At 48.9% G+C, this 24,655-nt stretch overlaps 1 protein-coding gene across 2 annotated transcripts in view; it reads left to right on the top strand.

Moving 5' to 3' along the window:
- Window positions 1-24,655, top strand: part of BLTP2 (bridge-like lipid transfer protein family member 2) — an 89,104-nt gene that overhangs the window by 20,448 nt on the left and 44,001 nt on the right. For both annotated transcript variants that reach the window (XM_077294354.1, XM_077294355.1), the window contains exons 12-16: window positions 645-763; window positions 910-1,073; window positions 6,004-6,289; window positions 8,027-8,232; window positions 20,397-21,498. In XM_077294354.1, coding sequence (XP_077150469.1) covers window positions 645-763; window positions 910-1,073; window positions 6,004-6,289; window positions 8,027-8,232; window positions 20,397-21,498 — 1,877 coding nt within the window. The remainder of the gene's footprint in view (window positions 1-644; window positions 764-909; window positions 1,074-6,003; window positions 6,290-8,026; window positions 8,233-20,396; window positions 21,499-24,655) is intronic.

A 24,655-nucleotide genomic window follows, 5' to 3' on the forward strand; every position in this document is an offset into this window, starting at 1 on the left:
CATATGACCATATGTATTCAAAACACATACTTGCGGTTACGCACCTGCCACGATGTGAGGGTTCTCAAGTCTGCAGTCACATAAAGTGACTGCCTTGAGAGTTGAACACTAAGGCTTAGACGACCCCTTTAAAACAAGCAATCTGTCCTCTACTCGCCCTATAGCGCTGAGTACTGCTGCTCCCAGTGACTGTTATTGTCTGCAGCGCTGATGTCTCATCTGTTGTGCTGCAGGCAATCGGTGAGCTCAGCAGTTTTTCACAAGCCGCTGAGCTTGGTTATTGACTGAAGCGCTATCAATGTGACTTCAGCGCTACAGACATCAGTGCAGCCTCGGAGTCTCAGCAGCTGGAAGGTTGAGTAAAGCACAGTTTTTGTTTTTAAAACCCTGTTAAATATATTTTAAAATATATATCTTTGTGGCAGGAGAGGTTGCGCTGTGCCTGCTGGTGCATCTGCCAGGTCAGAGCTCAGTGACCGTTCTCACCCTTTACACACCTCTCTTAGAAATGAACACCCAATCCCTACCTCTTATCTGTTGGGGGGATTCAGAAGCCTCCCCCCCCCCCTTTTTTTTTTTTTTTTAAGCAAAAAAAAAAATTCAGGCTATAGAATTTACACGATTATTGCCTTTTTCTGTTGCAGACCACTTCCTGTGATATTGGCTCCAATAGTTTTCAACTTGAACATCTCTAATGTCAATGTGTCTGTCCAGCTTGATGAAGCGCAGCCCTTTGCTGTAGGATTTTCGTCCGTTTCACTGGGTACGTCTTGTTTTGTGGCCGATTGCCATCCTTATTTGCTAGTGGCTTATTTACTAGCTTTAGGGTACAAATGTAAGATCTTAGAACATGTAGTGCGAGTGATCCAGGTGTTTGGTGAAGTTACTAATTTTGGGTTTATCGTGCAGAGTTCAAGCATCTGCGCACTCAGAATCTCCACCAGAGGGCGCTTCTCACCGTCAGCAATCTCTGCTGGAGAGTGGGCAAAGATTCTCATATCCAGCAAGCCCTGCACCCGCCAAATACACACGTGTGGGGCGAGGCTTTCGTGCTCGATTCCTTTAGCTTACAGGTAAGACATAAGTAAGACAGAATAGTGGCATCCTCCAAGTGTCTATTCTTTTGTTCTTGTTTTACGGTGTATGACATTAATACGGAGGAAAATCTGTAGCGGTAACTTATAAAAAAGAACAACATATTGGGGACGATTCATCACAGCTTTTTCACCAGCTTTTTTTTCTGGTGAAAAAAGCATTGAAGTGTTGCATTTTTTTTTTAATTTGCAAAATTGCCCAAAAAATGCAACTTTTGGCGTTCACACCATACTGGCCCCATCTCTGACAAAATGGGTGGAGGCGAAGCGACCAGCACTCGGTAAGCTCCTGATGAGCGGTGGAGATCTCTACATCAGTCTTACTCCAGCAGGGACACATTTGCACACGCCACACCGTGCCTCTCCTGAGGCATTAACAGGCGCGAGCATGGTACTGAATCTGCTCCACAATGCCCCTCATCAACACCGGCGAGAGAATCGCCCCCCATTGAGCATAAATAGAGTAACTATTTGATTCTTCGAGAACGAACCCCTGGTTCTCAAAGCCTGAATGATCAGCTTTAGTATTCAGTTATGTTCTATTGCAAACATGGATGATAGAGGATGATAGATGGATGATAGAGGAGGATGCTCCGCAAAGACCAACAAATATCTGTTTTCTTTAGGTATGTGCACACGTCAGGATTTCTAGCAGAAATTTTCCTGACAAAAGCCGGACATTTCTGCCAGAAATCCGCATGCATTTTTTTCGCGTTTTTTGTGCGTTTTTTTCCAAATGCATAGAATTGCGGGAAAAACGCAGAAAATCCTCAAAATTAATGAACATGCTGCTTTTTTTACCGCGATGCGTTTTTTTCGTGGAAAAAAACGCACCATGTGCACAAAACATGCAGAATGCAGTCTAAATGATAGGATGCATAATCTATGCATTTTTAATTAGTTTTTATAGCGTTTTTATCTAAAAAAAAAAGCGAAAAAACCTGAACGTGTGCACATACCCCCTAAAGGAGTTGTCCAGTCTAAAATCAGAAGTCTGCAATCAATCACTCACTCACTGCAGACTTTTGAATATCCACTAGCGCATGCACTGTGCGCTGCGAGAATTGGCAGGATTCTGAGCCGGGAACAGCAGTGATGCGGTGCAGAAGCAGTCTAGTGGGTGTGGCTTCACTCCATACACGTGTGTGCAGCAGTCTAGTGGGCGTGGCCTCACTCCATACACGTGTGTGCAGCAGTCTAGTGGGCGTGGCCTCACTCCATACACGTGTGTGCAGCAGTCTAGTGGGCGTGGCCTCACTCCATACACGTGTGTGCAGCAGTCTAGTGGGCGTGGCCTCACTCCATACACGTGTGTGCAGCAGTCTAGTGGGCGTGGCCTCACTCCATACACGTGTGTGCAGCAGTCTAGTGGGCGTGGCCTCACTCCATACACGTGTGTGTGCAGCTGGCTAATGGGCGTGGCCTCAAAACATACGTGTGTGTGTGTGTGGAGCGTGGGCACAGCCGTCTAGTGGGTGTGGCCTCACTCCATACAAGCGTGTGTGTGTGTGGAGCGTGGGCGCAGCCTCTCTCCGTACAATTAAGTGTGTGTGGAGTGTGGGCGCAGCCCGGACTTCCTCATCATATTCCATTTGTATGAAGGCGGAGACAGTGACACCAGCGCTGATTGGGCTCCTGGCGCCTTCATGCAACTGCACGAGAGCCCCGGGACTGCGAGTGCTGGTGCCGCAGGAATGGCAGCAACACGGCAGGGAAGTATAAGCATTTTTTTTATTTTATCAAGGTCAAATATTTAGATCAAGAAGGGGTTGTTTTAGTATTGGACAACCCCTTTTAGACATGGCTTAATTTAAATATGTGAAATTGAAAGATTTGGGGGAAAAAGAGCAATTATAGAGGACAGATGACAGAAACATATCAAATTCCGGAATGGATGGTTTTCTTTCAAATTAAAATGTCCTGGATCCTTTACTTTTTGATATTATCATGACTTGCTCTTAACCACACGTGACAAAATTTAATCGCAACATCCAAGTGCAAAAGTCCAAATTAAGCCCACCCCCACAAAATAAAAAAACATATTTGTCAGTCGCAAAACAGATATATATCAACTTTGTATCCCTTACTAAGCAATTTTGCTCCTATTGAAGCCACTAAGGCCTCTTTCACACTTCAGTCTTTTGGCGTCAGTTTGAATTTGCCGTTTTCATCAAATAGCGGATCTGCCATTTTTTTTTGGGCGGATCCGCTATTTTCCCATAGACTTGCATTAGTGACGGATGGTCGTCCGTTCCATCCGCCATGTGACGGATCCGTCGAAATTTGGCGGACGTCATCTAGACATAGACGGACATTATAACGTTTTTTGTCTGCGCCGAAATGGCGGTTCATGACGGATCCGTCACGTCCGCCATTCCATAGAATGGGCGACGGATCCGTCGCGACCGTCATTTGGCGGATCCGTCGCCCCAATCCGCTTTTTCAATTGCGCATGCTCCAAAAAGTAGATACTTTTCCCAGACAACCCCCAAGTAACGGATCCGTCAAAAAAACGGATCCGTTAGAACCGTTTTCTCAACAATTGTGACGGATCCGTCGATTCGTCACTATGTCGGAGTTGACTGACGCCAAACAACTGAAGTGTGAAAGAAGCCTAAGATATCCCTTTCATGGCCCACAAAAAGTGTGATGGCAACAAAAGTCCTCACCAAATACAGTATGATATCCAGGGCTGCCACTGGAAATTTCAGGGCCCCATACTGGCAAAATTTTCGGGGCCCCCTTGAGACTCCGCCCAGGCTCCACCCCTCGAACTATCCACAGTCCCACCGCTCTCTTGGAAAAACTCCACTTCTCACCTATCACACATTAACAGTTCCCATCACCAGATCACACATATAGCCGGCAGCTTTTGATTTGGCCAAAATATTTTTTTAAGCCACCACCATAACACGGTAGACACTTTTGGCCGGGCCCTACTCTAACCTACTAAATATTTGTTAAAATATGCAATACAATTTACCGTAGGTATATTTTTATTTATTTTTACATTTTTAAAATGACCAATAATATCACATACAACGAACAAATGCCACCGCACCATGACCAGACCACATATTACCACCACAGTGATCGAATAATATCACATACAAAGAACAAATACCACAACACCATGATCACACACCATATTACCACCACAGTGATCGAATAATATCAAATACAGGGAACAAATACCACAAAGAAGACACACCAAAGAAACACACCAAAAAGACACCACCCCTTCCTAGTGGTAAAAAATAGAAATATGGTAGGCCTAGATCACAGTATATTCAAGTCTGTATTCTACCAAAATTACAAATAAGCATAATTACTTATAACCTTAATGCCTAGATGTAATTAAATATATAAAGAACAAGGAGCGATCTCACCCAGCGTTACTCTTTTTTCACTTGAAAACTGGTCACCAGATCCAAACAATCCACCTCTATATGGGGAGGACTCTCCAACCGTCCATACAATACCCTGTCACTTCGGATGAATTCCGGACCATAGCGATGTCATCCCCAACATCTGACTCCCGACTCGTTTCCCTCAGCTTTGTTCATCAGGGGAGAAAAGCCATATCCATCACGCTTCTATATGAAGGAGCGGACACTGACGTCAGACGCCGGCAACGTGCGCGCTGCGGCTGACGTCAGCTGCCAGCTCCGATTGGCTGGCGGCTGTTAACTATTGACGTGCGGCCTCGGGCCTGCACCCGCACGTCAATAGTGTTGCTGCAGCGCCGCTAAAAGCCCGGTTTAGCCTGCCGGTAGGGGCCCGGTGAGCAGATGAGACGGGGCCCAATGCGGGCCCCCTATGTTCACTGGGCTCCATACGCCAGTCAGGGCAGTAATGCCCTGATGGCGGCCCTGATACCCCCACAGTGAATTCCTCCACAGTACCCACCACACGCAGGGTATTATGACCATACATCACCCCTCCCCCACAAAGTGTGATATACCCACAGTGACCCCTAACACAGTATAATGCCCCCACAGGGATTTCCACACAGTATGAAGGCCCCTCCACACAGTATGATGGCCTCTACACAGTATGATGGCCTCTACACAGTATGATGACCTGCAAACCGTATAATTGGCCCCCACATAGCCTTCCAAATAGTATAATGGCCCCCACAATGTACTGATTGATTTAAAAAAAGAAATACTCACCTATCAATTTGTGAGAGCTCAGATGCATGATGGAGGACAGAGCTGACGACTCCCTGATCCATCATTGCGTTCGTGAAGAATAACGCCTATTTTGACCATGTGTTAATAATGTTAGATGTGAGTTATTTTTTTCTTTCTCTTTTTATTCAGCTACTGTTGAAGTGTTTTACATTTTTGATAAATGTTTCAGATATGTTGTTCTTAGAATCTCTAAGAATGTCTTGTATGTTTGATTTATTTAATAATTAAAATCTACAAAGCAAATGTCATTAAATTTTTATGTCTTTGTATTATTTTATCCAGCATGGCAAGTTATGAACAAATGAATTTATTGCTCGGCATGTTAGCCCTTCCAAGCCCCAGTTTGTTTGCCTGCCTTCAGCTGCATTTGGAGAACCAAATGATGGCAGTGAAAGTGACCCTTTCACTGCCAGCATCTGTTCTCCACTGAGTACATTCTGATATCAATGCAAGAAAATACACTGGGGAAAAGCACGGCAGTAGATGCTACTTAAATGCAATATTTTTTTTTTCACCGGAATGAAGAGAAAAGTACAAAGTTTCATAATTTTCCATGCTGAGCAAAATGAATAAAGGAAAAAAAATAAAATAAGGTTTTTCTTTAAAACTTTTTTGTATTTGTTTTAATACTTTGAGCATTACGAAGTAATAAATAATTTAGTGTTTCTCATCTTCCACACAGTGAGATAACTACTGTCTTTGTGCCTTTTTAGGGCAGCTACAACCAATCAATAGGAGTCTGTATCTTGCAAGCAGACACGCTCTTTGTAGAGTCCACTGTGCAGGGGCTGCAGGTAGAGTTCTCAGATACATGCGCAGAGTGTCTCTCTCGGGTACTGAGTCTGATGCCCGTGGCATCTAAGCTGCCTGTGCCATCCCCACAAGACCCACTCTCTCCTGTCTCCCCGAGTGAGGAGCAAGGCAGCAAGTTGGCCCTTCTCTGGAAGGTGGATGCCCGAGTGGAAGACGTGAACTTGTTTACATTGTCCACTTTAGTGGGTAAGTCCATTTTATGCACATTTTTATATACACTTTGGGCCCAATTCATCATAAGAGTTTTTTGGTGGTTTTTTTTGTCTTCTACTATTTGTTGTGTTCTTCAAAAATGATGCTCGCCTTTCAAGAATTTTGTGTAAAATCTTTTTTTTTTTACCCTTTTTGCAACAAATTAGCACAAAAAGTTACATGGGGCAAACACTTTCAATAGGTGGCACTATAATTCAAGTCCTCTTCCTCTTTAATTTCTCTGTGCAGCATTGCATGGCCTATAAGTTTCCTTACACTTGCATGTTACTCTCCAGAAGGAAAGACCTTACCACTTAGACTCCCAAAATTTCAGACACATGTATATAATCATTTTAGGGGGGAATGGAGTCGAGTTGCACCAAAATTTTGCAAATACTATCAGTTTAAGAATTGTTTAAAAACAATGTGGAAATGCCAAACCCTCACCCGCAATGATGGATAGAAAAAACAAACAGGTGAACACGCACAAAATAGATTTTAAAAAAGGTGCAAATTCAATAATGAATTGGGGCTTTAGTTTTCCTTCTTCAAACTTGCATATTGTTTTTCAATCTTTTTTTTTTTATTAACGCAAATAATCCACTTTCTGTTTGGCATCATTCTTTATAAGAACTCCTATGTATGCATTAAATAACGGGGCATGGGCCTTGATACATTTCCACTAATTGCATAGATAGTTGGGACAGATCATATTTAGCAGAAACTATAGTTATTACATTAGAAATTGCAATTCGGATGCTGGACAGCCACATAGGGAGGTCAGAGGGACAGGAGAGGCTACGGACTGTCCCTGTGCAGCAGCATGCATGTTGCTCCTTCTGTCTGTTCCCCTTCTTCCAGATATACATCTGCAATAAGTAGGGAAGAAATGGAAGAGTGACTACAGGATTACACTTTTGTTGTTGAATTTTTTTTTGTCCTTCCAAGTCACGTTATACTAGATGGGCTTTAGGATTCTCCAGAATTGATCCTTGATGCAAGAGTTTAACTTGCACAATGTTCAGGAACCTGAAGAAGGCTCGGATGGAGGCACTGAGGAATCAAGTTAGCGAAGAAGTGAGAACTGTAACAAGGCCTAATTCACATTAGAACAAAGTTGTACAAAATTCATGACTTCAACTAAATTGGTCTTTTGCCGTTGGGTTTTTAGATGGTGAACAATTAAGCAACGTTTGAACAACCCACGTCCGTAGTTGTCCAAATAATAAATCGGGCATGTTTGATGTTTTCACACGATTAATGTCCATGGTCTAGTATGTCTGTGCTGATCATTTAAAAAAGAAAGATTTTTTTTTTTTAAACTCCACCTGTGGGTGCAGACTTGATTGGCTCCCTTCCCCCCAGATTATTGAAATTTTTTTTTCCGCTATACATCAAAAATGTATGGCTTCATCTCAATGATGCATTCTACAGTTTCATGGGAAATGCATAGAAAGAAGTCGTGCAAATGAACGTCTGTACAGATGATTGTTCTATTGTTATTATCTATTTCAAGATTTTGTCATTTTTCCTTGTAGAGGGATTGAGACACACAAAAATTCTGAAGGCGTTTAATGTCTGAGCAACAGCAAATTGCACAGATCTTGGAAGGTTGCTTTGTTGCCTCATACTTTCTTTTGCAGTGACCACATCTTGATTTTCACCAAGACCTTTCCTTAAGATACGTAAAATGTATGTCCTGTAATGGGATTCTGTTTTTGTCTCTCTAAGGTGCTGCTCAGGTGCGGATAGACCTCCTCACCCTTGTAGGAAGCGCAGAGAGCTGCAGTCTGAGCCTGCAAGGTGTGGCCACGTCTCTGTTAAAGTCCATCACTGAGAAAATGGAACCGTGCAATAAGGCCCCGGACCATAGTGAACCACTGCTCTACTTCTCTATCCTGTCCCTGTCGTACTACACTACTATTCACGCATTAGAGGTAAGATTAGAGATTCACTGGTGGTCCCCCAGTGTTTATCAAGTTATCCCCTAGCTTATTAATAGGGAATAGCTTCACTTTTTTGGATTATCCCTTTTACCTATTACTTTCATGCTTCTTCTTATTAAAGGAAATCTGTAAGCAGGTTTTTACTACCCCCATCTAAGCACAGCATGATGTAGGTGAAGAGACCCTGATCCCAGCAATGTGTCACTCACTGGGCTGCTTGCTACAGTTTTTATTAGTAACTGTTTTTTTCTGGTGCTGATACAGCAGTGCTCTGAGTGCTGAGCTCTGTATAACCCCATCCCCACCTCTGATTGGCAGCTTTCAGTATACACTGTGCATAGGCAGAAAGCTGTCAATCGGCACGTTAATATGAAGGACCGCCTGGTAGCAGGTTTACTAGTCCTCTAGTGATTAAAATACTGATTTTTATTAAAACTACACTAAGCAGCCCAGTAAGTGACACATCGCTGGAATCGGGGTCTCTTCCCCCACATTATATTGCTCTCCGATTAGGTGCCAAAACCTGCTGACTTCTTCCCTTTAAGAACAAATGTATGTAGACAGTATGTAGAAATGTATAGAAGACATGACAGTAAAGCTGATGTGTGCTTCTGATGATCTTCCTAAGCTTCTTTTACAAAGTATAATGGGGAATGCTCCGCACTTGACTATTCTTCTTCTTTGACTTTGTATGGACACATTGTTTTCCAGTCCACCACCTGACAGCACCATTGGAGGACGTCCTTCTTATCCTCAGTGGGACAGGAACCACAAGCGTTTAAAAGGACCCTCCCCACTCCACCCACCAGTGTTTTTCCTGTCCCACTGCGGATAGGAATGGCAAGCGTATCCTCCGACGGTGCTGTGCAGATGGTGGGGATCGGGGGGCCCAGCCTTTCCCTTCCCCACCGCAAGATATCTGCGGCTGATACCTGCGATGGGGGGTCCCTCAGCCTCCCCAGTGTAGCGCTGCTCCTGGGTCCAAGGTCCGTTCCTCCATGCTGGGGGCTCTCGATCCGGGCGCTGTCTGCTGGGGGCCATCTCCGGACGGCGGCTGTTCCTAGCATGCGGCCGCGGCCATTTCCGGCAAGCGCTCTCAGCGCGGCAGCTGCTGCCGGCTCCGGTCGACGGGCCGCGTCACTTCCGGTTGCGACGAGCATCGGACTGGGGGATGCCAGCGGCGGCGCCGGCCTTCAGGAAGGCCTTTCAGCACGGTCGACCGCGTGGTGCGCGGTAAGGAGGCAGGATCAACCAGGTAAAACCTATATAAACGTTCTATGGGGGTCTTTTTTCCGCCGGCTATCCTGACTATGGTGCACACGGCTGCATGGTAATATTATCCTCACTATGGAGGAGACTACCACACCTGAGGGGACTGACCAGCTTCAGGGGCACTTGAGTAGGCTATGTAAAAGCCATACCACAAAGCTCACCCCTCAGCCTGCTTCCCTACTTACGGTGCCACGTATCTCTATTTATCCTAGGCTGAGCCTCCCATCCCCACAGCCGAAAGAAAAAAATCGGGGAAAAATAAATGTCCGATTTGTGCCACTAAGTTTCCGGAAAATTGGCGGAAACCATTGTGCAGATTGTGCACATCCAAAATTGTGGGGGATGAGCAGACGACACTACTATCCAGTATGAGGACCATGATTCGACAGGAGGTTCAGGCTTCTATCTCAAGCTTGAATCTTTCCCAGGCAACTCAGTCAGAACCGCAAACTTCACGGAAGAGGCCAAGGGAGTCTAGCCCCTCTTCCGAGGGTGAGGTTTCGGAAGATTCTGACCAGGAAGAAAGAGACGGATCTGTGGGCAGAGGGAAGAGATATCTCTTCTCCGCAGCAGACACAGATGAGCTTCTTTATGATGTACGTAACACCATGCAGCTACAGGATACACCAGAGGAGATCTCGATCCAGGACGAGATGTTTGGTGGATTACATGCCCAGATGACAAAAGTCTTCCCCGTCAACAACCACATCCGTTCCATGATCCTGGAAGAGTGGCAGGAAGCGGAGAAGAAACTAGTGATTCCCAGGGACTTTAGACTTCGTCTGCCCTACAATCCTGAGGACATTAAAGTGTGGGATGAAGTTCCCAAGATCGATGTCCCACTAGCAAAAGTGGCCAAGAAGACCTCAATCCCATTTGAGGACTCTTCCGCGTTAAAAGATCCTATGGATCGTAAAGCGGACGGTTTGCTAAGGAGAACTTGGGAGTCCTCCGCGGCAATAATACGGGCCAATATAGCGGCAACATCCGTAGCCCGGTCAATGCATTTATGGATTGACGATTTAGAGCATCATCTCAAAGGTCAAGACTTCCAGAGAGGTTATCCTTAAATCCCTGCCGTTGCTCAAACTCGCAACAGGCTTCATGGCGGACGCTTCTGCCGAGTCTGTACGTTTTGCGGCTAGAAGCGAATCTCTGTCCAACGCGGCCAGAAGAGCCATATGGCTAAAGACCTGGTCGGGGGATCTCCAGTCAAAAAATAAATTGCGTGGAATCTCATTCTCAGGGAATAAAGTATTTGGGCCTATTCTAGACGATATCCTAGAAAAAGCCTCAGATAAAAAGAAGGGATTCCCTGAGGAGAATACCAAAAAATATCAGCCCTTTCGTAGATCCCAACCTAGTCAGAGGACAGACTACAGGGGGAAAGGGAAGACTGGGAGGTGGTCTTATCCCAAGGGTGGAAAAGGTAGAGACTCCATCTTCCCAAGTGCAGGTACACCAAAGTCAAATAAATGACATCAAGGTGGGAGGTCGATTACAACAATTTCTAGGGGGTTGGCAGAAGGTGTCCCAGAATCCTTGGATTCTACAGGTGATTGCACAGGGATACAAATTAGAGTTCTCCAGCAGTCCCCCAGAAAGATTTGTAGTAACCCGACCCTGCCCGCTCTCGGACTCCTCCATGTGGACAAACATCCGGGAGCTGTTGGATTTAGAGGCGATTGTGCCAGTTCCCATCTCAGAAAGAGGCAAAGGCCATTATTCCCATTTGTTTTCAATAAAGAAACCGTCCGGGGACCTCCGGACTGTGATGAGGGAACAGCCGCCATCTTGGACGGGCATACTAACACAGATTGGCGTGACTCCATTTTGTCTCCTGGTCACAGGTCTGCAGAGAGGAGTGCTCCTGGCCCCCACCTTTTCTAATGAACATAGTGCCTATTAGTATGGTAATCGGCTGAGCTCAGTGTAGATTACAGAAGGTACTTCAAAGCTCAGGGAGGAAGCCACACCAGCAGGGGGCTTGGAAATGCCTGGGGGCTTAATTAAACCACGCATGTCAAGTGGCCACTGGATACACATCTCTTATGGCTGTCCAGTCAAAATGTCTACAACAGGGAATCATGAATTATGGACGCATAATCCGAGGTACTGGCTCATAAAAAATATTCCCCTCGTCCTAAAGAAATTGTGCATCTAATGGTGCGACTCCTGTTTCCGTGGGAGGTCTGAAACCCGAGATACAGAGATCAGCCTCCCACGGGGACCGAATGGGTCCAGGTTTGATCCCTGTCCGACCGGCAGAACAAACCACAGGCGCTGGTACTGCCCGGGTACTGATCCGATCATCCTGAGAGAAGTTATCCCATTTATTAGATATTGGAATAAATCTTGCAAGGAGGCAGAGGGGTGGAGATTGCTAAGCCCACCCAGCTACAGGGGGAGGGACACAGCAGGGTGAAGAGCTGGAACATGTGGAGAGTGGGAGACACAGAAGATGACCAGCTAAGAAACAGGGCATGCCAGCCAGAGGGGAGCAGGCACACGCTTTCTGGGGGCTGCCCGGCAACTAAAGTTTTGGACCTGCGGAACGCTGCGCCCCCCGGCTTCCACAAGCGACCTCTAACCTGGTAAAGTGACCTCCAGCTTTATACCTTAAGCCTTGTATCATTGTTGTTGTATTGTACTCTGACTGTAACTCTTGATATATATTGTGATTGTATATTTCTTGTAATTACCTAGTGCGCCCTTAAGGCAATTAAATCATAAATTAATTTTGGGCTGATCCTTTTACTCTGATTGCGAATCCTAGAATACCCAGTGTGGGTAACAGGGCAGTCTCCCCGGCGGCCATTTGCTCTAGGTGCAGTTCCCTTACTGACCTGAGAGACAAAGGGGCGCCGGAGAGCTGTGCCTGTGTAGTGACGTCACGGATTGGTGACGTGGGAGGAACAGGGGCTTCCTTCACAGTGGTGGCAGCGTACGTGGGATCAGAGTAATAGTGTGCGGGGGACCCCTACTCCCAGACACTAAAGGCTACCAGTGGTAACTTTCACTGCTGGGGTCTTAAGGTCAGCCCAGCACTAGACGGTCAGAGTGTAAATATAATAAGTTGTGTGCAAGGTCAGGGTTACAGCTGTGTCAGTAACCAGAGGTTCCAAAGATGGCGGAGGGCACCAGGAGTGCAGTGAGGGCGCAGGCCAGTGCTATGGTCGATGAGGAGGTGGTGGTGGACTTTACTGTTCAAGGCGAGGGGGAGCTCAGCCCAGACTCCCCAAGGAGCCAGCCACCTGTGCTTAGTCCGGCAAGGGACTACCCACCACCTACCCGCCCCAGCCTGTCCACATCAGAGGCCCTTGTTGCAGCGGCAGTGGCACGTCTCGAGGCGGGTAATGAAGACGCCTATATGAGACTCATGGCAGCTGCAGAGAAGGCAGCGGAGGCCGAGCGTGCAGAACGCCGTGAGGCAGCGGAGCGAGCCGAGAAAGCTGCAGAGCGGGCAGAGAAAGCTGCAGAGCGGGCAGCGGAGCAAGCAGCGGCAGAGAGAGCAGCGGAGCGCCAGCACCGACTGGAGATGGCTCAACACGGGCTCCCGCTGGACGCCCCAGCACCACCAGAGTCCAGGGTTTCCAAAGTCTGGGCCGAGGACTTCCCTCTGCTTGAGAAGGATGGAGACCTGGATTCCTTCTTGCTGGCCTTTGAAAGGACCTGCCTTCAACACCATCTGGCCCCGGCTCAGTGGGCAAGATACCTGACCCCCCGTTTGAGGGGTAAGTCCCTGGAAGTTTTGGGGGACTTACCTGCCGGGGCGGAGCAGGACTACAGCAGCATCAAACGGGCCCTGATCCAACACTACAACCTCACCCCGGAGTCCTACCGCAAGTAGTTCCGGAGCCTGCAGCGTGGCCCAAAGGACACCTGGACCGACCACATGCGGGCGTTGCTGCGAGCTGCAGAGCACTGGACCTCGGGTCTAGCGCTCACCACCCGCCAGGAGGTCCAGGAACTGTTCGTCACGGAGCAGTTCTTGTGGAACTGCTCAGAGGACCTCCAGCAGTTCCTTCGTGACCGGAAACCGAAGGGGGCTTCTGCTACAGCCGCCCTGGCAGACGAGTATGCCAATAACCGGGCGCCTGAGCCGAAGAAGCCTGCCAGCAGCTCCTGGAGAGGGGGTAAGCCCAATCCTGCCCCTGTTTCCCCAGCCCCCAGAGTGCAAGGGGTGTACCCCCCTGCTGCCCTCTCCAGGCCAGGCGCAGAACCCAGACGTTGTCATCACTGCAACCAGCTGGGACACTTCAAGTCTGCATGTCCCCAGCGTCTTAAGGCCCCATCCCTGTCCCCGGAACCGTCCACTGTTTTATGTGTGGGAGGGGGTGGTGGGAGGTCCCTGGACAATTACCAACCCGTCACTATCGGCCGCTCAGCGGTCATGGGACTGCGGGACACAGGCGCTGAACGAACCCTGGTACGTCCTGAGGTGGTGTCCCCTCAAGACTTGGTACCGGGAAAAACCCTTTCCGTCTCCGGAATTGGAGGCGTGGAACCGGCGCTGCCTGTCGCCAAGGTGTTTTTGGACTGGGGCGCCGGGAGGGGAGTGCGGGAGGTGGGAGTAACGTCAAATATTCCTGCCAATGTATTACTTGGGACCGATTCGGGGCGGATAGTGTCTCAGTATGTGGCCACTGAACTCCCAAGTTCGGCTCCCCAAGAATGTCATGACTCTACTGTGAATGTTGATGTGTTGAATGTGCCTCCAACAGTGGAGGAGGGATTGAAACCTGAGGGTAATCCATACACTGACACCACACACACAGGGCTCACAGGGAGGACAGGTGAGGAGACTGTAGGGGAGAGCTCAGAGGTGGAGGGAGGGGCTGCTATGGGCAGTGTAGGGCCCCTAGGTGAATCCAGCCTGCTGAGTCTAGGGCCCCTGCAGGAAGAGGAACAGGCCATGGGGGGAGGAGGCGTCCCAGGAGAGGAGCCACCAGGTAAGACCCCAGGGCAGGAGTTCCCCACACCCGGGATGTCAGGAGGGCAGGGAAGTCTGCCTGACCCGGCGACTTGGTCAGGAGCCGGGGGGAAGCAGGCGCTACCCATGGGCACAGCGGTCGTGGCCGCTGTCACCAGGAGTGGGAGCGCCGGAACCCAAGGAGCCTTGCAGAGGTTCGACGGCTTCCCCCTCTCTGACCAAGTGGCGGCCGAGTCAGACAGCGGCCAGGAGACAGATCCCAGGGAGCTGACAGCGGATGTGGCAGTGTCGTCCATTCTCGCCACATCGAGTCAGGGATTTCAGGCAGCGTTGGAAGCTGATGCTAGCCTGAAAGCTCTCAAGGAGCAGGCGGCACAGCCTCCTGGGGAGTCAGACCGCGAGCGGGTGGTCTGGGACCAGGGATGGCTGTACCAGGTAACGGTCCAGCAGGGTTCACCGGAGGCTTGGCCCAGGGACCGACAGTTAGGGGTACCCTATCCGCTCAGAGACAGAGGAGGAGGCAGGGACAGCCTCAGAGACAGAGAGGAGGAGGCAGAGACCGCCTCAGAGAGAGAGAGAGGAGGGGGCAGGGACAGCCTCAGAGAGAGACAGAGGAGGAGGCAGGGACAGCCTCAGGGAAAGAGAAGGAGGCAGAGACAGCCTCAGAGAGGGACAGAGGAGGAGGCAGGGACAGCCTCAGAGAGAGAGAGAGGAGGGGGCAGGGACAGCCTCAGAAAGAAAGAGAGAGGGAGAGACAGCCTCAGAGAGAGAGGGAGAGGCAGAGACAGCCTCAGAAAGGGACAGAGGAGGAGGCAGGGACAGCCTCAGGGAAAGAGAGGAGGCAGGGACAGCCTCAGGGAAAGAGAGGAGGCAGAGACAGCCTCAGAGAGGGACAGAGGACGAGGCAGGGACAGCCTCAGAGACAGAGAGGAGGAGGCAGAGACAGCCTCAGAGAGGGACAGAGGAGGAGGCAGGGACAGCTTCAGAGACAGAGGAGGAGGCAGAGACAGCCTCAGACAGAGGGAGGAGGAGACAGAGGCAGCCTCAGAGAGAGGAGGAGGAGGGGGCAGAGACAGCCTCAGACAGAGAGAGGAGGGGGCAGAGACAGCCTCAAAGAGAGACAGAGGAGGAGGCAGAGACTGCCTCAGAGAGACAGAGGAGGAGGCAGAGACAGCCTCGGGGAGAGATAGAGGAGGGGGCAGAGACCATGGTAATGCTGACGGGTTGTCCCGGCCAGGAGAAGGTGCGGAAGGGCGCACGGGGGAACACAGGAATGTGATGCCCCCTAGCGCCCTCTAAAGCAGGGAGGTGTGATGAGGGAACAGCCGCCATCTTGAACGGGCATGCTAACACAGATTGGCGTGACTCCATTTTGTCTCCTGGTCACAGGTCTGCAGAGAGGAGTGCTCCTGGCCCCCACCTTTTCTAATGAACATGGTGCCTATTAGTATGGTAATCGGCTGAGCTCAGTGTAGATTACAGAAGGTACTTCAAAGCTCAGGGAGGAAGCCACACCAGCAGGGGGCTTGGAAATGCCTGGGGGCTTAATTAAACCACGCATGTCAAGTGGCCACTGGATACACATCTCTTATGGCTGTCCAGTCAAAATGTCTACAACAGGGAATCATGAATTATGGACGCATAATCCGAGGTACCGGCTCATAAAAAATATTCCCCTCGTCCTAAAGAAATTGTGCATCTAATGGTGCGACTCCTGTTTCCGTGGGAGGTCTGAAACCCGAGATACAGAGATCAGCCTCCCACGGGGACCGAATGGGTCCAGGTTTGATCCCTGTCCGACCGGCAGAACAAACCACAGGCGCTGGTACTGCCCGGGTACTGATCCGATCATCCTGAGAGAAGTTATCCCATTTATTAGATATTGGAATAAATCTTGCAGGGAGGCAGAGGGATGGAGATTGCTAAGCCCACCCAGCTACAGGGGGAGGGACACAGCAGGGTGAAGAGCTGGAACATGTGGAGAGTGGGAGACACAGAAGATGACCAGCTAAGAAACAGGGCATGCCAGCCAGAGGGGAGCAGGCACACGCTTTCTGGGGGCTGCCCGGCAACTAAAGTTTTGGACCTGCGGAACGCTGCGCCCCCGGCTTCCACAAGCGACCTCTAACCTGGTAAAGTGACCTCCAGCTTTATACCTTAAGCCTTGTATCATTGTTGTTGTTATTGTACTCTGACTGTAACTCTTGATATATATTGTGATTGTATATTTCTTGTAATTACCTAGTGCGCCCTTAAGGCAATTAAATCATAAATTAATTTTGGGCTGATCCTTTTACTCTGATTGCGAATCCTAGAATACCCAGTGTGGGTAACAGGGCAGTCTCCCCGGCGGCCATTTGCTCTAGGTGCAGTTCCCTTACTGACCTGAGAGACAAAGGGGCGCCGGAGAGCTGTGCCTGTGTAGTGACGTCACGGATTGGTGACGTGGGAGGAACAGGGGCTTCCTTCACAGGACGATTATAAATTTAAAACCACTAAACAAATGGGTCCGGTACAAAAGATTCCGGATGGAATCTATAAAGTCCACGACGCCTCTAATATACAAAGACATGGTAATGTGTACCCTAGACCTAAGCAACGCATACTATCATGTCCCGATACACATCTCCTACCAAAAATTCCTGAGATTTACCATAATGAACAAGGGGATTGTACATCACTTCCAGTTCAGATGTCTCCCCTTCGGGCTTGCTTCAGCACCCAGGATTTTTACCAAACTGATGTCGGAAGTTGTGGCCTATCTAAGAAACCAGAATGTGACCATAGTCCCATACCTGGACGACTTCCTGATAATGGCGAAATCACAGAAAATCCTCAAAATAGACTGCACTTTCACTCTTTCCATCCTACAGGAGCTGGGGTGGATTGTGAACTGGAAGAAGTCCTGCCTGGTCCCAAATTCCAGAATAAAATTTTTGGGGTTGATGTTAGATTCCAATCTAAGAACATCTTTTTTACCAGAAGACAGGCAAGAGGCCTTGATCAGGCACATTCATCAGTTCAGAAGAAGTACCCCCTCCATAAGAGAGGCAATGAGAATACTCGGCTTCATGACAGCATGCATACCCTGTGTGAAATGGAGCCAATTCCACTCGCGGGAGTTGCAAAGAGAAGTCCTAGGATCCTGGAACAGGAAACAGAGTTCCCTGGACAGGAAGATGGTTGTATCTCCGTCTGTAAAGAGATCCCTAACCTGGTGGACCACACTGGGAAACCTGAGAGAGGGAGTTCCATGGATACTCGATCCCTGTGTCACGATTACCACAGACGCCAGTCAATATGGATGGGGTGGTCATATAGGAAGAACATACTACCAGGGAGAATGGACTCCTCAGATTGCCGCAAGATCGTCAAATTTCAGGGAGCTGTATGCGATCTGGAAAGTGTTGTGCCAGGCCCAGTCATTGGTCCGAGACAGACACGTAAGAATACTGTCCGACAATGTCACAGCAGTGGCGTTTCTGAGACACCAGGGAGGTCCGAGACATCCACCACTGCAACACTTAGCAGACCAGATTTTCAGGTGGGCAGAAAGATCTGTCAAATCCATCTCGGCAGTTCACCTGGAAGGCGCCAAGAATCAGATGGCAGATTTCTTGAGCCGAAAGTCGGTACATCCCGGAGAATGGGAACTGTACCCGGAAATATTCAGCAGTCTATGCCAGAAATGGGGAACACTTCAGGTGGACCTCTTTGCCACCAGATCGAACACAAAGATCAGAGCATTTTTCTCTCTGAATCCTCTAGATGGAGCCACAGGAGTAGACGCCTTGTCTCAGTATTGGGGAGAAGGCCTCCTGTATGCATTTCCGCCTCTTCCTCTGATACCGAAGACACTCAGGAAGATACGAGACGAGAGAGCAACGGTAATCCTGGTGGTTCCTTTTTGGCCGAAAAGAAGCTGGTTTTCTCTACTATCCAGGATGTCAACAGAGGAACCAGTCTTACTACCGAACAGGCAGGACCTTCTACTTCAGGGTCCGGTGTTCCACAAGAATCCAGACTCTCTTCACCTATCTGCTTGGATCCTGAACGGCAAAACCTAAGATCCAGAGGCCTGTCAGAGGTCATTACCACACTCCAGGCAAGCAGAAAGCCGGTGACTTCGGCGATTTACAACAAGATCTGGAAGCGGTATTGTTCCTTTCTGGGAGAAGGTCCTGTGGATACTTCAAAACCAGATATTCCCAGAATCCTCGATTTCCTGCAACTCGGATTTGACAAGGGCCTTCGGCCTAGTACTCTAAAAGTACAGATTGCAGCACTTAGTGTTTTTTTTGATACATCACTAGCCTCCCATCCCTGGATAGCGAGATTTTCCAGGGCCACGCAGAGAATGAGGCCACTTGTGAGGAAATCAACTCCTCCTTGGGACCTAAACCTGGTCCTTAACACTTTGTGTAAAACCCCTTACTTACTGTCGGAAGATATGGACATAGCCAATCTCTCCTTTAAGACTGCCTTCCTAATTGCCATCACTTCGGCTAAAAGGCTGGGGGAGATGCAGGCTCTTTCTATCCAGAACCCATATCTTCAAATCTTTGACGACAGAATAGTCTTCAAACCTAACCCAGCTTTCCTCCCCAAAGTAGTATCCTCTACCAATATAAATCAGGAGATAATCCTTCCTTCTTTCTGCCAACACCCTAAAAACGTAAAAGAGGGGGTCTACCATAACCTTGACGTTAGGGAGACTATTCTAAAATACCTGGGGGCGACAGAAAGCTGGAGACAGGACACTAACTTATTTATACAATACGGTCGTCCAAATAGGGGTTGCAAAGCAGCAAAATCAACCATTGCTAGGTGGATTAAAAACATGATTAGCCTAGCATATACAGACCAAGGGAAAGATCCCCCGGACACTCTTAGGGGCCCACTCAACACGAGCCATTTCTACATCTTGGGCAGAGAAGGGGGGTGCCTCAGCTGAGCAAATCTGTAGGGCGGCGACTTGGACTAGTCTTTCTACCTTTGCTAGACACTATAAATTAGATGTCGTATCAGACCAATTAGCCTTTGGTAGAAAAGTATTACATGCAGTAGTCCCACCCTAATTAAACATCCTTTGGTATTCTCCAATGGTGCTGTCAGGTGGTGGACTGGAAAATGGTAATTAGTTCTTACCGGTAATTAGATTTCCAGGAATCCACCTGACAGCACTACTAGTTCCCTCCCACTGCAAACTTATACTACTCACTAATGTGATGTAACATTGGTGTGTAATTGTAAATAAACTCTTTTTGCATCCATCCAGATGTGGTACTTAGAAAATCACTGGTGGGTGGAGTGGGGAGGGTCCTTTTAAACGCTTGTGGTTCCTGTCCCACTGAGGGTAAGAAGGACGTCCTCCAATGGTGCTGTCAGGTGGATTCCTGGAAATACAATTACCGGTAAGAACTAATTACCGTTTTTGCTTTGCAAGTTCCCGGTGCCTGCATTTACTTTGTAATAGTTTTTTTCCTAACCTGTTTTTAGGAAGCTCAAAGAATGCTCCATGTCATATTGCTAGAATACAAGCTCCCTAGTCTCCATATTGTATTATCAGACGTGTTGTGGTTCTTGTAATGCAAACTTTTATGATCTCCGCTTCAGCCTCAGATGTGGGAGCTGGGAATGCTGCGATTACTAAATATTTGGGGTCCCAGTCCCCATTCAGCTTTGTATTGGACTGTGTTGTTTACTGATGAATGAGTTAACTAAGAATCAATCAGTCTGCTCCAATTGATTATTGACTAATATATATATGTATGTATAAATATATATTTTTTACTTTTTACTCTTGTCTGTATTTTACTTGGCTTACTCCCAGCTCTTTCCTGCTAGATGCACTTTAGCTTTGGCTCAGTAACCTGCTTGCGTGTTTCCAGCGTATTACTTGTCAGGTATTTGTGATTCCTGGTTATCCTCCTTTTTATGCTGCTTTCAGGTGCAATGTGTGGAGGAGCTGGTGGTGCACTGGAGTCCCTGGGATCACATGTATATGTATCAGCACACCTTGTCCACCCTGCAGTGCAGGGATCTGCTGATCCCGACCTTGCACAGGAGATCCCGGCAGCTGGAGTCAGACGGACACGTGTCTGGCGAGCATTCTCCTCATTCACCCCTGCAGTCACAGAACCCGGTGGCCGAGAGTCCCGGCCTTCATCGTAAGGGAATGCAGATAACGGTGGAGTTTAGCTCGGTGAAGCTGCGCGCTGCGATTTGCAAGGAGAATTATTTCCTATTCGGAGCGCAGAGAATCTGGCTCAGTCAGCATGGAGGGTCTCTCCAGCTCCGAACGCCTGAAGTATCCATCAATGCTGATGGTCACAACATCTTTCTGTTTAAAGATGTGGAGGCACAGAGGATGCCTGAGCTGGAAGAAATGCTGCTCCATCGAAGCCACTTTAGCTCTCTTCTCACGGAGCGAAACCGTGCGTGGGTCCTGGATATTAACAGCGTTTCCATTGAGTTCCCGCACCGCTACGACTTCTCCTACATACTTGATGAGGCCATAGCGGTGCAGAAGTGGCTAAAAGGTCTTCATCGCTCGCCACAGACTCGGCCTGAGCCTCTCCCTCCAGATCTCGTCTTCAGAGTTAAGCAATTCTCATTTGCCTTCTTGGATGATGTCTTTGAAGTAAAACTGCGAGATAATTATGAGCTAATGAAGGATGAGAGTAAGGAGAGCGCCAAAAGGTTACGGCTGCTCGATGACAAGGTTACTGCCCTGCGCAAACAACATGGAGAGTTATTGCCTGCCCGAAAAATAGAAGAGCTTTACACGTCCTTGGAAAAGAAAAACATTGAGATATACATCCAACGCTCCCGTCGTCTGTACAGCAATACTCCCATGCGGAAGTCTCTCCTGACTTGGACTATGTCCGATCTGGAAATAGTGGCCTTAGCGGATGAGTCTCTGCATGGGCTGGACAAGGTGTTGGAGAACATGAAGGACATTGACGGCATCAGTCCTTTTCCCTCTGAGGGGCTACCACTCATTATCCAGTGGTGCCGCATGATGAAGTGCTCTCTAAAAACATTTTATGGTGAGTGTACCCCGAATATGGTGAGAATCGCTTTTTTGTAAAACTGGTTAGTAAGTAGGACAAAATAGACTAGATCCAACATCAGATATTGGCATATAATAACTTTACCCAATGCTAATGTGACCATAAACCTTAGTAACCTAACAACCAAAAATTGATTTAGCTGCTGGCCCCTGACCGTGGCATGTCTCCCATAAAAACACAGGATCAGGCATGTTAAGATCCAGTATGCCTGATCCTTCTTTTTTACAACATCTGCTGTGAAGAGAAAATCAGGACTCCCCATACACATTAGTACTAGGCATGAGTTTTTGTAAATCAAAACCAAGAGTGGGTCCAAAACATGGAAGAGGTGCCAATCTTTCCTTTATAGTTTTTGGCTTACTTGTATGTTACAGGGGTTATTCGGCACCGCTCACTTCTCCATCAGTAGTTATGACGTTATGGCCCCACAAGTGTGCACCAATGTTGGGTATCGTGCACCTGACACAGGCACAACACCTGCCGATCGGGCACAAGTCTATTCAGGGGTGTGAGCCCGTAACATCAGTGACACCGCTCACTTCTGTTGCGAAATGTGAGTGGTGCTAGATAGCCCTTTTCTCCATCGCCACATTGGGGGACACAGACCGTGGGTGTATGCTGCTGCCACTAGGAGGCTGACACTAAGTGATACAAAAAGGGTTAGCTCCTCCTCTGCAGTATACACCGCCCACTGGCTCCAGATAATACCAGTTCTTGCTTAGTGTCCGTAGGAGGCACACTGCGTCTGTTTTTCTCCAGACGTTCTTATCTTTATTTTTATTTTTAATTTTATTTTTAATTTTATTTTTACCTTTGCGCAAGAGGTTGATGGGGCGACGGATTGAGGGTTACTGCATTGCCCCCCATACCTCGCCTGAAGAGGAGCATCAGCGGTGAGTTTGGCAGGGGGGGGGCTCCCTGGCTTCGGCCCCAGCTAGGCCGCTTCTATGCCCACAGCGCGCGTCAAGCGCGAGGGCCCGCCCACCGGTTTAGCGCTTCTCGCACAGTGTGAGAAGCGCTCCACATACTCTCGGCGGCCATCTTGAATACGAGGAGCTTCAGGACGTCAGCTGCACCTTCGCCTCCCCGTCACAGCACTGCGGCAGGACCTGGGTAGGTGCGCTGCATACTATCACAAGCCCTCCTCCTCCTGCACACACAGCGCTCCGCTTTTTTAGCTGCACGTCAGCCCTGCACGGAGGTTAACAGTACAGCATGTCTCTGCCTAAACCCTCCAAAAATCTGCAAAAACACATACGGTGTTCTTCACTTCTTGCACCTCCTGTCAGGCTGCGCTACCAAGCGGGCATACTGCTCCTCTCTGTAATGCTTGTGACCCTAAATGCGCTCAGGAGCCCCCCGCCGCAAACGAGCCTGCGGTGACCAGTCCCCCTGAGTGGGCTTTGTCACTTTCGCAATCTTTGGCTTCTTTGACTAAAGCTATCGAGTCCCTCCAGGATCCATCCAGGAGCAGGACCACTAATCCGCCTATTCAGGAAACTTCCCCTACTGCTGCGGAATCTTCAGCCTGCAGGGTCCGCTCTCATTCTAAGCACAAGCAGCCATCTAGGAAGCGCGTCCGTAGCTCGTCCCCCAGGCTCTCTGGTGCCTCAGCTTCCATTAGCTCCGCTTCCCGCTCTCGCTCCCCAACCTCTTCCGACCAGGACTCTGAACCTGAGTCTGATGGGCCTCTTGATCTGGAGTCGCCAGGTTATCAGAGCACTATAGATAGTCTCATTGAGGCCGTCAACTAGTCCCTTCAGGTTGATGAGGAACCGGCGACCTCCACTACGGATAATTCGGTGTCCTTCAAAAGGACCAAACCTACTCATAGGGTGTTTGCCAATCACCCAGAGTTCCAGGACATAGTCCAGCGACATAGGGAGCGTCCGGACAAACGTTTTGCAGGCCAGAGATCTCTGGAGTCCAAATATCCTTTTTCTCCCGATCTCCGGAAACAGTGGTTAGAATCCCCGCCTGTGGATCCTCCTGTTTCACTTTTGTCCTCTAAAACTCTCCTATCCATGCTGGATGGATCTTCTGTCAAAGATCCCACATATCGCCTAGTGGACAGTCTCGCCTGTTCAGCCTTTGAGGCTTCAGGCTCGGCACTCTCTCCCTCCTTCGCTGCTACCTGGGTTGCCGAAGCCGTGACTTGTTGGGCAGACTCTCTGCATAAGGCCTTACAGAACAGTGATCTTCCCTCTGACATAGCGGAGCTAGCAAATCAAATTTCCTTGGCTGGCGATTACTTAGTAAACGCTTCCCTGGACGCGGCGAACTGCTCTGCACTTACGGCTTTAAACGCTGTGGCGATTAGGAGAGCGCTATGCTTGAGGAACTGGCGAGCTGACTCCGCATCTAAAAAGTCCCTCACGTCCCTGCCATATCTCAGCGGTCGACTATTTGGAGAAAAGCTGGACAAGCTGATTTCAGACGCTACAGGGGGAAAAAGTACTTCCCTTCCCCAGCAGAGATTCAGACAACCGTTCCAATGACAGCCGCAGGCTCGTCTTCGGCCCTTACGTGGAAATTACGCATGGCATTTCTTGGCAAGTTCCCCTGGTTCGGGGTGCCGGCAGAGACAAAAGCCCTCAGGCCTCGTACAGGCCCAACCATTCCTGGAGGGGCCGCACCACGCAGTCTAGGCCCAGGGGATCCAGACCCCAACCATCTTCTTCTAAATGACTCGCAATCTTGTCCGGACGACACCAGCAAAGTAGGCGGACGCCTTCTCTTGTTTCGTCATGCCTGGCTCGCAGTCGTTCACGACGAGTGAGTCAGGGATCTAGTGTCCTCCGGTTACAAAATCGATTTTTTTCCTCCCCCCCCCCCCCCCCCCCCTCCAACCCAGTTTTCCGCTTCCTGCCCTCCCGAAGCGGGAAAGCGGGCTCTGGCTTTTTCCCAGGCCATCGAGTCGCTCAGCCAAGACGGAGTTATTGTCCCTGTCCCAGAGGACGAAAGGTTCCGCTGTTTTTATTCAAATCTGTTCATGGTCCCCAAAAGGGATGGAACAGTCAGGCCCATCCTGGACCTAAAGCTCTTGAACAGATTTGTCAAAGTTCGTCCGGACGTAGACTTGATGGCTTCCTGGTTCAATGCCAAGGTACCTCAGATTGTGGCCTGGTCTCGG

The sequence above is a fragment of the Ranitomeya variabilis genome, chromosome 3 (assembly GCF_051348905.1).
Source record: "Ranitomeya variabilis isolate aRanVar5 chromosome 3, aRanVar5.hap1, whole genome shotgun sequence".
Taxonomy (NCBI): domain Eukaryota; kingdom Metazoa; phylum Chordata; class Amphibia; order Anura; family Dendrobatidae; genus Ranitomeya; species Ranitomeya variabilis.